Genomic DNA, 15,973 nt, shown 5'->3' with positions numbered 1-15,973 from the left:
AGAATCAGACTAGGGAACAGACCCTTGCAAAATGTCATTATCTATAGCAGCCCCGTTTCCCCCTTTTTATTGGCCCTGTGTAGAAATCCTAAGTAGTCCAACTAGTTTCCAACGCATGAAATATTAAAAATTTTTACCTGTCAAGACAGTTTGAGAGGGTGCGTTCATATACTAAGAGACATGGAGACCAAGAACAAAAAAAAAATTTTTTCCCCTGTGGAAAACCTGATGTCATTGTGATTTTTTTGGAGGGGTGGAGGATGGGGGCTGGTAGTTGAAGTAATTCTAGCTTCCACTTCCGACCTTATCATCTACTTTGGCTGACAGTACCATCTTTCTTATCTAGCCTACAGGCATCTCCCTGCATTTTACATTAAAATCAGACTTGCATTTCCAAGAGGACAAAAGTATTGGCTTTAAAACACAATTTAATCACAGTTAAGAAGGGGGGGAAATACCTAAAGAATTTTATGTATTTTTATATATTCTCAAACTTCTGAGGGTCTTTAATGTGGGAGAGTAGTTTTATATAGTTTTACCCTTTGTCCACAAGAAAGTTCAGCTTGTTTTTTTCAGGAATTCTGATGCCTGAACAGCATGTCTCCCATCCCAAAGTGGATGAAGGTACAGTTCCCAAATTTTGCTTCCCAACAAAGCATTCACTGCCACAGTTTTTTCAGAGAAATAAAGAAATGGGCCCATCAGCTAAGAATGAGAGTAACTGTGCCTTTTGCTGATAAATAGCACTAAAAATGCCAAGATGGAGTTATTGTTGAGTTTCTAGTAAGGTTAGAAATTGGTCCCACTGAGGGTCTTTGGGAGACATAATCGTGATTGAGGTTCGCAAGACTTTGGAAGAGAACATGGGAGCAGAGTGACACGGTCAGTACATTCAGTGAGAACCTGCCATCTGTGAGCTCCAGCAGCAACCACGAAAGCCGCTGTTGCCTGTTAGATATTCTGGACAGGGCAGGAGGGTACAGCAAGAGAGGGGAGCAGAAAAAAGTCCCCTCCATGTCAGATACCTCGTAAAACTCCATGAATGATGCCATCATGGGAGATGTAAAGAGCATTTTATTTTTAACTTGCTACATATGTGTCTATATCAAATCCAAGAACACCCACGGGAAGAGGCCGTGTGTGGTGGTTCCAGGCAGGGCCTCTTGAATCAGACTTGCAGACTTCATTCTGCCTCCACCCTTTGGGACCGTAAGCAAGCTCTCCCTCTCTTCTATTCCTCAGTTTCTTTATCTGTAAGATGGGCGTAATAATAACAGCAGTGCCTGCCTCCTAAGTGTATTGTGAGAATTATCTGAGACAATCCATGAAAAAGTATTTAGCACAATGCCTGGTATTTAGCAAGTGCTCAGTGAGAGTTGGCTGTTATTATGGGGACCATTAAATGGGAGAAGGTAAAGAAATGGTTTTTGCAAAATGTAACATATTATCTTGAAATTCCTGAAATGGTTGCCCCACAAGCAAGTGAGCATCAAGTCCACCTCCATAAAACAGAACAGATTTGGAGTGTATGTTCTCTTAAAAGAGGCAATAGCTGGTCTCCCTAACCCACATTTTTGTTGAACACCTTTTGGATTCATTATGCATGGCATACAATCTCATGATTTCTCTGACATCATTTTTGCCCCTTAATATTTCATATATGTGAAGCTATAGTCATCAGGAAAAGCTCAAAGTCAAGATACAGGTTACTAACCTACACTTAATCTGTTTGTAACAATTGGCACAGAGCTGGGCACCTGTAGTGGTCAATAATATCTTTCTTACGGATTTGTTAATTGGGTACTACAGTCACAAAAAAATGCCCAGTGATTTTCAAAGTCCCCCTTAAAGAACTGGATCAGAAAGTGAGTATAGGATTCTAAAGCCCATTCTCTATGCTCTGCCTTCATTTGAAACACAGACAGTCCTGGGTAAGAAGTTCATTAGAGTGGCTGTTGCTGTGGATTAGCCAGACACAGCCATGATTGCATCTTTCTAAGAGATCTTCTTGCACTCTCCAAAATAGAATGAGGATGGGCAAAGAGAATCCATTATGAACTTCCCCTGCCACACTCTTTATCACAAGGAAAATGCTGCTGCACTGTGGACGGATACACTCTGGCTCCTTCTTACTCACTTACGCATTCATTCATTCATCCGTCATTATGGACCAGGCAGTGTTCTAGCTGCTACGTCTAGTGAGCCAGACAAGCCAAGTAAATTCTCATGGAATTTTAGTATAGAGACACAAACATTTAAAATATGTTAAATAAATAAAGCCATTTCAGGCTGCGATAAGTTCTGTGAAGACTAGAGAGTAGTAATGGGACAGCGTGGGGTAGGGCAGCGAGGTAGCCCCTTAGTGGAGAGACCTGCTTGATAAGAGGGAGCCAACTCTGCGGGCAACTGGGAGAAGAAAGAAGAGCACAGGCAAATGCCCTGTGGCAGGAAGAACCCTGGCTTGTTCTAAGAATAGCTGTAAGACCAACACAGTGGGGAGAGTGATAGGGAGAAAGCTGGAGAGAGATAAGTATGGGTCACATTCAATTCTCCTTGTAATTATAACCCACTGAAGCAGCTTAAATGGGAGGGACTTGTTTAAAAGATTACCCTGTCTTGGGGCGCCTGGGTGGCTCAGTTGGTTAAGCGACTGCCTTCGGCTCAGGTCATGATCCTGGAGTCCTGGGATCGAGTCCCACATCAGGCTCCCAGCTCTATGGGGAGTCTGCCTCTCCCTCTGTCCTCCCCTCTCATGCTCTCTCACTGTGTTTCTGTCTCAAATAAATAAAATTAAAAAAAAAAAAAAGATTACCCTGTCTTACAGATACTGGGAGAGACATATGTAGTAGATACATCGGGGAACCAAGTCTGCCAGTGTTGCAAGGGTCAGGGAGATAATGGCTTGAAGCTAGGATATGGACAGGGAGCTGGAACCCAAACTAGAAACAGGAGTGGAACAGAAGGAAAGGGCCAAGGGACACAGAGCTATAAAATTACAGTGCCTGTGCAAGTGCTCTGCAGATTCCTGAGATAGTCTCTAAACCTGAGTGTCCAGTGAGTGAAATTTGTTAAGTGAGAGATAACATCTTTTTCCTTTAAGAGAGACTTCATGTGTAGCCAAGTGGATGGCAAAGAGGCAGACTCAGGCTATGTAGCAAGAGCTCATTTGTTTTCCTTGTGTGTGCCAGCACCTTGCGAAGCACTATGTGCATAACTACCGCAATCGTCCTGCAGGGGAGATGCCTTCTCAATCTCCCCTTGACACGTGAGGAAACTGAGGCTTAGGGAGACTGAGTAACGGGCCAGGGTCCTATAGAAAGGCTGGGCTGCAGCCAGGACTGAAAGCCGGGTGGGTTGCCGCCCGAGGTGCCCTTCCCCGCTGGTGCTTTGGTTCCATGAGCAGTCTCTTCCAGAAAGGCTTTCAGGTGGCCAGTGGTGCTGATTATCACAGGTGGCACAACTTCAGCCATTATCAGAATGAGCCATGTTCAAATACTTGTATTTGACCCTCTACATGAATAAATGTTGTTAAATAATTCACACGTTAGGCATCTTTTACTTTACTTTAGAATCAGGACACTGAAAGGAGTTACGAGTTCATATGTTATTTTTAACTCTTTAAGATTGTTCAATGAAAAAAAATCTCATACCAGACCTAGTAACAAACATAACCTTGACCCTCCTTCAGAATGCTGGGTAGAAAATAAAATCTAAATAATGTCAAAATTAGAATAGAAACACAAATACATTTTCTTTTTCAATGAAGGAGACAGGAAAGTTTTGAAATAAGCTTTATTAAAACATTATGGCATTGATCACAGACCCATACCCCTGAAACAAATGATACATTATATGTTAATTTTTAAAAAGTTATGGCATCTTAAAATAGAAGAACATGTGAGCTCTTTTGAGAATTATTTCTTTCAAATGTAAACAAATTTTTTCAAAAATACAAAAAAGTTTAAAGTATATTGAGACTTATTTTCTCTGTATGAGGATACAAATAAGATTCTGATATTGATGATTGAGAATGGGTTTTGGAGGGGTTGTTTGTTGTTGTTGTTGTTGTTTTAAGAAAAATCAAGTCCAAGTGATGGATTGGAGTGTAATTACAATGTTGGAATAGGAAATTGTGATGTGTGGCTGGTAAACTACTCAAATCAGGAGCCAATGTGATTTATTGTTCCTTCTTTTCTTTTTGTCAAAACAAGCGCTACTAACTGTCCAAGATGTGCAAATCTTTAATTACTAGTCATGTGCCATAGATCTTTATGGGGTTGACTTTTAAGTGTTAAAAAAAATGTTTTTAATCTCTGCTGCAAAGCATAGGGGGAGATTAGAAATTGATTCAATAGTCATTTTAAAGGGAGAAAAAAATGGGCTGGGGAAAGACATGCATTATTCTTGGGAAGATGAAAGGCTTCCATCCCTGATGTTAATCATCTGTTTTGCTGACCACTGAGAAAGGGCAAAGGCAGTACATTTTTTTTCTTTTTTTGTAAGTAGCTTTCATTTTTTTGGTTACATTTTTTATTTGTACAATTCAGTTACTTTTTCTTCTTTCTTTCTTCTTCTTTCTTTTTTTTTTTTTTGGTTCTTTGTTTGTTTTTCTTATTTCTCATCATCACTTCATGTGGGCAGTGAAAATTCAGAGGAGCGACAGGCAACTTGCGTGGGATTCCTGGGCCGGCAACCACTGCAGCCTTCACACCTACCATCACCCTCATACGACCCACCCTGACCATTGCAGAGTGCCAGCCCTGACGGGCCCGAAAGCGTCTCCTTCCAACAGCCCTCGTAATGTTCCAGACTTTCTCCTCCTGCTTTTATTGAAATGATATTCTTCCTCTTTCCCCTTCCTCATCTAATTCATACCATATCTGGCTTCATGAGTGTTATGTGCTTTTTTTTTTTTTTGTAGTAGCAAGTTTTTGTAGTAGCTTTTTTTTTTTTTTGTAAGGACTTAACCATTTCTGACATCTGAGTCTTTTTTTTTTTTTTTTCTTCAGAAAGCATTTGTCATTAGGGAAGGATGTCACTGTTCAGAAGGCTTTAATAGGTGGTCAGGAGATAACAGTTCCAAAGATTATGGAGACTACAATGTTCCCAGGGTTTTCTTGTGTGTTTGGCACCACTTGGGAAATTCATGTCAGAAAGTATCTATGAAAATGAGACAATGTACCTGATACATGGAGTTGTCATTTATGGGGAATCTTGTTTTAATGCTTATTTGTGTGTGTCTAAAGCAGCGTTGATAGAGCGTCTCTGTGTTTCATTGTGCTCCCGAGGGTCGTGGCACTCCATCAAGTGGGTGTAGGCTCTGGGAACTCGGAGAGTCCGAAGGGCTGTCTCCCTGCCCTCCAAGACCTGCTCTCTGTCTGGTTGGGGTCCTTCCTGTGCATCCTCTGTCTTTGTGGATCGTTGCTGGTTGGCAAGGGTAGCAGGCTCCCAACCCCCTGCGAACGCTCTGTGCCAAGTGTCTACTCTCTTACAGCAGCTTTGGTGTCGTCCTTCTCTCCTACCTCCATGAGTGCATACAGCCTGAGTTCCCTGAACATGGGGACTTTACCTCGAAGCCTCTACTCTACTAGCCCTCGTGGAACCATGATGAGGAGGAGACTGAAAAAGAAAGACTTCAAAAGCTCACGTAAGTGAAATGGTAACCGTTGTCTCTGGCCTGGAGAAAGCGTGTGGGCGGCTTGGTGTCAGTGGCCAGCGTGGTTTACAGTGCCTAAATGATCACGTGGTTGCTAAGGAGCTCACAGCTCTCTGCCAGAGGTCGGGGAAATGATATCTATTATCTCTATGATAAGCAACTGCGTGGAATACAATTTCAGACTGAATTAGTTCATATTGCCTCCGCCTACAACTTCGTCTCTTCAATTTTTTTTTTTTCTTCCTCTTTTGAATTGAGAAGATAACCAAAGAGGTGATTTTTTTTTCCCTTGGATACTCCTTCCATTTTGGGTAGCTTTGGACATGAAACATTTGTTCTTAATTTCTTATTCATGCTAAAGCAATTTTTTGAAAACTATGTCCCCCTTCTGATAAATAGAAGAATCCCGTGCATTTGTTTAATAAGATTATAAATTTACTCAGTTATCTTTCCAGCCAGATCTAATCATAGTCCAGAGAGGTGTGAGTGTCTCTTGTCCTATCTGTCCCCTTTGGGGGCTGCAATTATGATTCCTATAGAAAAGCTCCAAGACGATGGGCTCTCTCCCTGTGCTTACCATAGAAATAATATAAGGAACACCCTTACATTACCTAAATAGAATGAAACCCAGGTACTTCAAGGCTGGAAGTGAAGAGAGAATGTTCTTATGAGAAGGGATGTCTGGACCTATTGTTTTCCAGAGATTCATCTTCACAAGTAGACCCACCAGGCCACCATCAGTGCGGGAGGCCAGCCATCACCCACACTAGGAAACCATCTCTTCCTGCTGTAGGAAGCTGACAGTTTCCTTACAAAGAAAACCATTGCAAAAGATAGGGTCACCACTGTGGTATATTCGTGATTTGGACTTGCATATCCCTTCAAGAATAAGGGGCTTTGTCACCTTTAGTATAGGTACATGACAGTAAGTTTGAAATTGGGAAACTAGAAGGAAGATTGAGTTTGGTTAAAATGAGAATAAACAGCTTCTAGAGTCTCATATGTTTCTTAGCTGAAACCAAAGTAAACTATTCCCTCTTGGAAGAAACTAGTTGAGGGCAGTAGAATGAACTGGTGATGAGGACAGAGGCCCGTGTTCTTCTCCCAGCATCATTCCTGTAGGACCTTCAGCAAGTCACCTGAACTCCCTATGCCTTGGCTTCCGGAGCTATGAACTGTGGAGTAATTGTAGTGCTTACTTCATTGGGTAATTGTGAAGATTATATGAGAGACTCTCATATAATCTTCACTATATATATATATAGTCCCCCACCAAAAGGGACATATGGGACAAGAAATACACTCTAGGCTATGATGTGAATATATATATATATATATATATATATAATATATGATTGAATATATATTATTCATATCATAATAAAATTATATGCTAAATTATATGGTAACTATATATACATATATGGATATACATATTATACACATGTGTATTATATATATAATTTTCACAATTATCCAATGAAATAAGTACTATAATTACAGATAGATAGATAGACACTAGAACACCTGGTAAATAGTTAACATTATTTAACTTACCCATTTGTTAGCCATTTGAATAGTTTAAGTGTTAGTTATTATTCCTTGTATCTAAATTGTCATGTGCAAAAAACTATTGGCAGTGTTCTCAAATTTAAGCATTTTTCACAGTGGTTACTTTAGCTAACTACATAGGTTTTGAGTCTTCTATATAAACTTTCAGGGTTGGTGGTGGATTTCTGTATATGCAATTTTTTTAGATATAATGCTTCCATGGGCAGCGTCCCTCACTGACAGCAACAGGCTCACAGCCCTCAGCAGGGAAGAGCAATTAAAGCAAATTCATTACTGTTTGTACTTCTGCTTCACTGGCTAAATATTTATTTGTGTTAGGTAAGACTCGCTGCATTAATTAAAAACATTACTGGCTACAAATGAGTAATAACATGTTTGGCTATCTCGGGGTGACATTGACATTGCTTGAATTTGTAGTAGGAAACAAAGCCAAGGCCAGGCTGTCCCTGACACTCAAAACCAACTCAGAAATTCTGTTTGGAACCAGAAAGTGATGCTCCAGCATAGGAGAAACAGAAATGGAAAGCTCAAGCGACTTGGGTTTGTGGTACACATTAGCCACCAAGTGTCTTTGACCATTGTGTCAAAGAGATTCTGAATGTGTCTCAAGAGATCAGACATTTTGTATTGCAATCAAACAATAACATCCAACGCTTTTATTCTTACTCCAAAGAGACCTATAAAAATAATGATAGTACTCCGAAGTCAGAAAAAAAAAGAATGAAGTTTTTTGGATTTGGGGATTTTTTTGTCATTGTTGGTTTTTTTTTTTTTTTTTTTAAGATTTTATTTATTTGGCAGAGAGAGAAATCACAAGTAGGCAGAGAGGCAGACAGAGAGAGAGAGGGGAGAAAGCAGGCTCCCCGTGGAGCAGAGAGCCCGACACGGGGCTCGATCCCAGAACCCTGAGATCATGACCTGAGCCGAAGGCAGAGGCTTTAACCCACTGAGCCACCCAGGTGCCCCTCTGTTTTGTTTTGTTTTTTAGTTTCTCTTCTCCCTCCCTCCCACTTTCTCTCTTTCGCTCTCTCTCTCTCTCTCCCTCTTCCTCTCCCTCTCCCTGTCTCTCCTTGCTTCTTGGTTATGGTCATATTAGATGTAGAGGTTTTCCCAAAGAACGGATAATAAAAGTTTGATTACTCTCTCACTATACCATGGTTTACTTCCACCACTTTATTTATGTCTTTATTCTATGCCGTTTGCTTCCCCTTTTCTAATACTTACGTTTCTATGGCAACCAGTCCATTTGTATGGACGGTGAATCATGGCAGAGTCACAACAAATATGATAAAAAGCTTCTACGCTGTATTGGTGATGAGGTGAGGCCAGAGCTTGCAAAACAGAAAAAAATCCCCACATATGTTTCTAGTAGAGAAGGGCATGCCAAGAAGAATTAAATTCTTCTCCCCTAAATATTAAAACATTCTGTCTCATTGACCAAAGGGGGACAATACAGGACGTCTGTAGCAACACGTGACAAGAATTAAAAGAAGAAAGTGCTGTGTTTGCTTCACAGGAAGAATGAGGAGTCTCCCAGGACTGGGCTGGGTGAAGTGTCACAAAACTCTGGGAGCGTCACAGGGCCGTGTCACAGAGGGTACCCTCTTGTCACCTCTTTTGGAATCTTACTGACCTTACTGACCTTACCAAGCAGTCTGGGCTGCTTGGAGGTCAGGGCCTTTTCCAGAACCCTATCATCCCCTCCGTGATGGCAGCATGACTGAGCGGCGGACCTGGTTCTTTCCCCCGGCTTCCCGCTCCTGCACACAGAGCCAGTGTAGACTCTGTCTGTTTGCAGTTTACCTGACCTGCAGCCAAGTGTGGAAGCTAGACCACGTCCCCAGAACAGTGTTTGCCTCTTGTGCCATCACCACTTACTAGCAGGGTGGCCAACACTGAAGAGAGCTAAAAGGAAGAGAATGAAGAAGCCGAACAACTTCTGTCCCTGCCACCGACCCCTGAGGAAAGGCCGGAAGGCAAAGGCAGCTAATGGTAAGCTTGTAGACGGGAGCGTGCAGGGAGCCCTCCAGGAGGTGGCTCCTGAGCTGCGCCCCCCACTCCCCCGCCACACACCACCAAGCCCACCCTCATTTGGAGAACGGAGCTGCTGGACACCGGAACCGGATCACGTGTGCTGGACCCAGAGCAGGCTGACTCCGATGGGGAACACTTCAGTGAGCTAGAGGTCGTGAGGTACGGACAGGATTGAATAGTGAGAAAAACCGTATATTAATAAATCTTTGCGACCATGGCTCTGGATACCTTTAAATGCTTTTCGTAACGGACAGTCAACCTCACAGACTTCTAAGTGAAGAAAACATTCGGCAGATTTTTAAAACTTTAGAAGCTGACAAGTGATGGTCCCTTTTCCTCCTACTTATACTGAGACAAGACAGTTCTTGTCTTATCTGTGAACGGAACCCTCCAGGTGTGAACAGGAACAGGACAGAGCAGATGCGAAGCCTGAACGCAACCTTGCCGCACACTAATGAGCAAGTTGCATGTACATTACAGCAGCAACTTAGCCATTCCCTTCTTCACCTGTGAGTAGCAGTGGGCACTCTTCAGACCAGAGCCAGTACCTTCCCGGAGTATCTGCTACTGGGGGAGAATCCATCATAGAAATGTGTAAACTACAGGGTTATAATCACCTTTTTCTCTTGCTGGTTGGCCCCATTAATGAAGCAGGGTAATCAAGCTCATCCTTTTTTCCTCCAAGTAGTATGGTGTTTTTTTTCTTCTGGCTCATCATCTTTAAATGTACAATTTATCTTTTTCATATCTGGTAATAATTTGCAAGACTTTAATACCTGTGAGTAATCAGTATGTACAATTTCAAATGAAATTTTATTGTTTCAGAGAACAGATTTCAATATATCAAAGGACTTTCAGAGTTAATTATAAAAACCTAGATTATTTAATATAATACTATATTTATTAGATAAATTATAAATTTATATAATTATAGAACCAACGTTTAACATATTTTTTTTATTTTTTTAAAGATTTTTATTTATTTATTTGACAGAGAGAAATCACAAGTAGATGGACAGGCAGGCAGAGAGAGAGAGAGAGGGAAGCAGGCTCTCCGCTGAGCAGAGAGCCCGATGCGGGACTCCATCCCAGGACTCTGAGATCATGACCTGAGCCAAAGGCAGTGGCTTAACCCACTGAGCCACCCAGGTGCCCCCGTTTAACATATTTTTAATCCTAAATTAAAGGCCCTAATAATTTGTATTACCTCGAATTTCCTCCTGATAAAGCTTACGAACTTAACGATGCCCACAGAGAGCACTTATTTCTATTTTCAAAACCTTCCAGAGATTTCAGTTTCTCAACTGTCTTCTCTAACCGTTCCAAAAATGTAGCAAGTCTGTCCTTTGAGAAGGTCTTTACTGTATCCAGCCTAACCCTTCCTATTATGATTGACCTATTTCTTCTTAATTCTGTCTTAGTGGAAATGCCAATCAGCTGATTTAAGGGTTCAAACCTTTTAACTCCAATTAAGTAATCCAAAAATCTATACAAAACCGAGACCTCACATAGAAAAAAATACATATTAATGTGAACCTATAGGAAAATTAACAGGAGTAAAGTATTCCTAATGAAGTACGAAAATCATCACCTGGAAGACAGAATAAAAGTAATCTGCCAGAGAGGTGACATTCTACTACTGTGTTCCTGCCTGCAATGGAAACAGACCGGGTACAAACCCAACTCTCCAGATCATTCCTGAGTACCTCTAGTCGTTGTCTGCCACCAACAATAAATGCATGATATGAAGGACAATCAAAGTACAGTTGACATCAACAAAGGAACACTAGAAAGTGTGATCTGAATTAATAAGGGATATCGCTTCTCGGCCTTTTGGCTGAGATCAAGTGTGAATTAATATGAGGTAGTCCCTGGGTCAGATCTGGGAATGATCTAGGCCACCACCTATAAAAAGCTCAGAGTTGGAAGCTGACTTTACCCCCTACTTGCAAGCTACTTTAATCTCAACAGTACGAATTCTGTTGTGAGGACAATGATGGTGCTTTTTAAGAAGAAGGTGATTTTCCTTCCTCTGCCCAGACAAATGATCCATCTCACCATCCTCTGCCATGTCGGCTACAATGTTGGAATGAACCATATAGTAGAGATAATGGGGGTCCGAGGAACAACTTCTAGTTCCATAAGTCAGCAGAACCTGATGATTCCAAACTGAACTATTGATTCCCAAAAGGAAAATGTGGATGATGTCACAAGACCCAGTTTGTTCTTTGTTTATTTAGTGTTCTTTGAATGTTCCAGACATTGGGATTTCAAAAAGAAAGAGAGCTCTGTCCCAGTCTTTAGAGAACTCAGGGTCAAGTGGAGAGAAAGTCAGGCAAATAAAAACCTGATAAATACTGAAATAGGACCGTGCGTTTGAAGTGTGGATATGTGAAAAATGAGTACCTGGATAAGGCAGGGAAGGGGACATTGAAAACCCAGGGGAAGGGCTAAAGGGACAGAGGGATGAAAACAGGGCTGCAGGACATGGCACATGGAGGGAGCATCAAGGAGCACAAGACTGGATAGGCAGAAGAGCATGAACTTAGGAAGGGTCTCGTGAGCTCTGCCAGCATTGAAGATGCTGTTCTACAGGAAGCAGAGAGGCATTGAAAGATTCTAAATTGGGCGATGACCTGCATATATGGGAAAAGCCACTCTGGCAGCAATTTGGAGGCTGTTAGCATAAGACAAGAGGCAAGGACGCAGGTTGTAAGTCTACAGTGAGCTCTGTGAGCAATGGTGAAGATCTCCTTCAGAGAGTAGATGAACTGGGGGCCTCCTCATGAAAAGAAAGTTAATCTGGCAATAATATGCAGAAAGTGTTGTGCGCAGAAGAACCAGAAACATGCATGTTCAAATACTTAAAATAAAAGTAGTAAAAGCCGGAATTGAAGCATTAACGGTAAGAAGGGAAAAGAGGATTTGTAGAGGTTATATTTTAGTGGTCATTTTGAAAGGACTTACTAGTCAATTGAATTTGAGACAATGGGGATGTTGGAAGTCAAAGCCTACTTCGGGATTTCAAGCCTGGTGAACTAGAAGTATGATGGTCCTATTCATAGAAACAATAGCAGGAATGAGAAAGAGAAAATGATTAACTCAATTTCTAAAACTTTGAGTTTGAAGAGTCAGTGAGATATTCTTGTGGATGGGCTATCCAAGTCAGGAAATCCATCACTGGAGCCTGAGAGAAACCGGAGGGTTAGATTTGAGAAGATACACACAGAGGTCATGTTAAAGAAGTGTGACAAGTGAATGAGGGAAAGGAAAGGAGAGAAGGCTAAGAAGAGAACCAGGGGCAACTCTCTGCAGGGCAAAGGGACTTGGGAGGGGGTGGGAAAAGTCAGAAACAGAACAAAGCTTCACTGAAACCAAGAGAGTAATTTCAGAAAGAAAAGGGTGGTTCCCAAGGCCAGTTGCTGCAGGGTAGTTTGAAAGGATAAGGCCATTGATTTTGGCAATCAGGAAGTCATCAGTGAGAGTAGATTCTGTAAAGGGTGAAGGGAGAGGCCAAGTTTAAAGCAGTTTTGGAATCAGTACAAAACCTACAGGGAGAGTGAGCAGGAAAGTTGGAGTAAGTGAGGAAAGTTGGAGTAAGTGAGAAAAGTTTTTATGGCACAAAATCACAAGGAGAGGAAACAGATAATCTCAGAAAGGAGGAGCTGACCTTGAAAGGGAAGGAAGGATCCATCCTTCTGAAGCAGGAAGAAAAAGGAAGTGAGAGCAGATAATGATATAGAGAAATCGAGGTGGAAAAGAATGTTTTTAAGGAACTCTTGTCAATGAAAGAAATGAAGTAGGAGTAAAGTTTGGCCCTTGAAATGTTAGAAATGTTTGAGACAGATCCTATGAGAAATCAAATATTACATAACAGAAGATTCCAGGGCCCCACAGAGAATTGTGTGAATTCATAGTGACTTTCTCTAGCACCCTTCAGCAAACTAGTAAGAGCAGTGGACTTGAGCAGATATTATCAAAGAGTATAGTGTATTAGACTATAGAAAATGTCATGAGGTTTAAGCATCTCTGATACCAGCAGATGCCTCATTGAAGTGGTCACCAGGGGTCCAAGTGGATTATGGAGGGAAATGATGCTAGTAAAAGGCAATCGGTAAAGATGATAGCTTTCAAACTGGGTTCCCCAGATTCACACATGAGGGATGGGGAAGCCTCCTCTAGGGTCTGCTATTCCTACTTCAGTACCTTCAGTAGCTGTTTTTATCTGGAATACAAAAGCATCCTTTACACACTTTCATTTGAAGTGGGGGGAGGGGTGAAAGCTATTGCTACCAAAACCATTTGAAAACCACTAGATTGGAAGACAAGTGAAAGGGAGTGGGGCTAGGAGTCATCAAGAAGGGAAAGTTAGGGCCTAAGGACTGGGAGAGATGGCTAATAAGGTTGCATGATCAATAGGGAGGTTCCGATAGGAAGATCCCAGAACTCTCTCCAGTTTGAAGGATGCCCAGGGCTCTGCTTATGGAGAGCTGAAGTTGGGTAGGATTGCCAATAATCAGCACCGGGAGAGCTAAAGAACCATAAACATAGTGCATTACGTGTTGCCATCGTGTCAAAAATACTGAGGATATGGAAAAGCTGCAGATGAGAGGAGGCAAATTAAGAGTCAAGCCCTGATGTCAGTGAAGAAATGGGAGGAAACAGGAAAAGTAGAAAAGTATGAGTTTGAAGGTGAGACAAAGGAGAACTAAGTACATAATATAGAACTTTAAAATAGAAGTGGCTTATGGTAAAAACAAAAACAAAAACAACACCGGATGTGGGGAGCAAGAAGGGTTATGAGCTCTTCTTTCTCCTTGCCCCATGCAGGGAAAGCGAAAAGAAAATGGCTTCTGGTTGCCGCGAGTTTTGAGGTATATGGTGTCAGCTAGTTTCAATTACAGTAAAGAGGCCAAAGGATCTCTTTTGGAGGAAGGGACGGTCCAACATCGGACTGTTCGGAGAGCTTGCTCATAGAGAGTAAAGGAGGCAAGGGTCCCAGTGGGCAACGCTGATCGGCATCGAGGAGTGGAGTGGCCTTTCCATGACCCAAACTGGGGATAGGAACAAGACAGAGATGGGTACCTGGGGCTTAGATGAGTATCAAAAGAATGAATGCAATAAGAGATGACAAAGTAGGCTGGAGATGGCGCGAGATAGAATGAAGACCGAAGAGCTTAAACTGGGGGAAAGGAGAAATGTAAAGTTTCAACCGTTCCATCATGCCAACCCCATACTAGAATAAGGTTGATGACGAGCTCGTCCTCACCACATCAGGAGCCAGACTTTTTCTTCAAAGCTGAAGGTCAGATTGTTTATAAAAAACCTTAAAGCTTAGGCACCAATGGATAAAGGGAAAAACGTATTAGACCAGTTAGCTCAACTCTTTTTTCATAGGAAAGAAATTAATGCCTTCCCCCAAGGTTACACAGCTGGTTGCCTGCTGATGGAGCCAGGATCAAAAGCCAGATACCCAGTCCCAAAGCTGTCCTCTGCCTCCAGCTCCTGCAACTGTCTCTGGTACCAGGGCTGAGTATGTGACTGAGTATGTAACACTGTGACTAAAATGTGATAGATACCGGGAGGTTCCTTTATCTAGTTCAGCTCTGATGAAATTTTTGTCCAGAAGACCAAAGTATCACCTCCGCCATTGCCAATGAGCTTTTTTTTTTTTTCTTCAAAGACATGATCTGTGGGACGCCTGAGTGGCTCAATGGGTTAAAGCCTCTGCCTTCGGCTCAGGTCATGATCCCAGGGTCCTGGGATCGAGCCCCGCATCAGGCTGTCTGCTCAGCAGGGAGCCTGCTTCCTCCTCTCTCTCTCTCTCTCTCTCTCTGCCTGCCTCTCTGCCTGCTTGTAATCTCTGTCAAACAAAATAAAAAAAATAAAATCTTAAAAAAAAAAACAAAGACCTGATCTGTGTCAGAAATGCTGGTATTCTGCGACGCCTGGGTGGCTCAGTTGGTTAAGCATCCAACTCTTGATTTCAGCTCAGGCCATGATCTCAGGGTCTTGAGATCAAGCCCTGCATCCCACTCTGTGCTGGGCATGGAGCCTGCTTGAGATTCTTTCTCTCTCTTCCCCCTTCCTTTCTCTCTCTCTCTCTGTCTAATAATAAGAAAAGAAAGAAATGCTAGTATTCCTTGTGCTTGCCTCAACCCAAAGTCATTTTTTTGTGTTCGTTCCTCTAGTGTCATTAGCCTCCAGCACAGTGGGCTTGGCTGGGCAGGTCGTTCACACAGAAACCACAGAAGTTGTGCTGACAGCAGATCCTGTCACAGGATTTGGGATCCAGCTGCAGGGCAGTGTGTTTGCCACGGAGACGCTCTCTTCTCCACCTCTGATTTCCTATATTGAAGCTGACAGCCCAGCAGAGAGGTAAGACACTCTTTCACAGCATCTTTTTCTGTGCATTTCTTGTGCCGGCTATCTCTGACTAGCTAATAAATTATGGAACAGTGCTCAATGCAGGAAATGCAGGATGTAATGAACTCTCTGTTCGACCAATAAAATTTTATGTTCTTGATAAGGTTTGAGAAGAATAATGAGCACAGATGCCTTTATCTGGCAGATTTTTGTCCATCAGGGACTGGTGGCCATCTTAACTAAAAGGGAAAGAACATCTCTGAAGTTCAGACTTAATTATAATAATTTCTCTGCTGTGCGGGGACTGTACATTCACCATTACTGTATATTGGTCCAGATCCGATT

At 42.1% G+C, this 15,973-nt stretch overlaps 1 protein-coding gene across 6 annotated transcripts in view; it reads left to right on the top strand.

Moving 5' to 3' along the window:
* Positions 1-15,973, top strand: part of GRIP1 (glutamate receptor interacting protein 1) — a 672,771-nt gene that overhangs the window by 579,404 nt on the left and 77,394 nt on the right. For 3 of the 6 annotated variants that reach the window (XM_013056079.2, XM_004752471.2, XM_045072852.1), the window contains exons 10-12: positions 4,642-4,797; positions 5,495-5,647; positions 15,454-15,640. In XM_013056079.2, the coding sequence (XP_012911533.1) occupies positions 4,642-4,797; positions 5,495-5,647; positions 15,454-15,640 (496 nt within the window). The remainder of the gene's footprint in view (positions 1-4,641; positions 4,798-5,494; positions 5,648-15,453; positions 15,641-15,973) is intronic. The other 3 variants (XM_004752473.2, XM_045072854.1, XM_045072853.1) reach the window with 2 other exon arrangements.

The sequence above is a fragment of the Mustela putorius genome, unplaced genomic scaffold (genome assembly GCF_011764305.1).
Source record: "Mustela putorius furo isolate JIRA1106 unplaced genomic scaffold, ASM1176430v1.1 tig00537227_pilon_pilon_pilon, whole genome shotgun sequence".
NCBI lineage: Eukaryota > Metazoa > Chordata > Mammalia > Carnivora > Mustelidae > Mustela > Mustela putorius.
The sequence above is the reverse complement of the archived record's forward strand: the minus strand, read 5'-3'. Positions and strand labels throughout refer to the sequence as shown.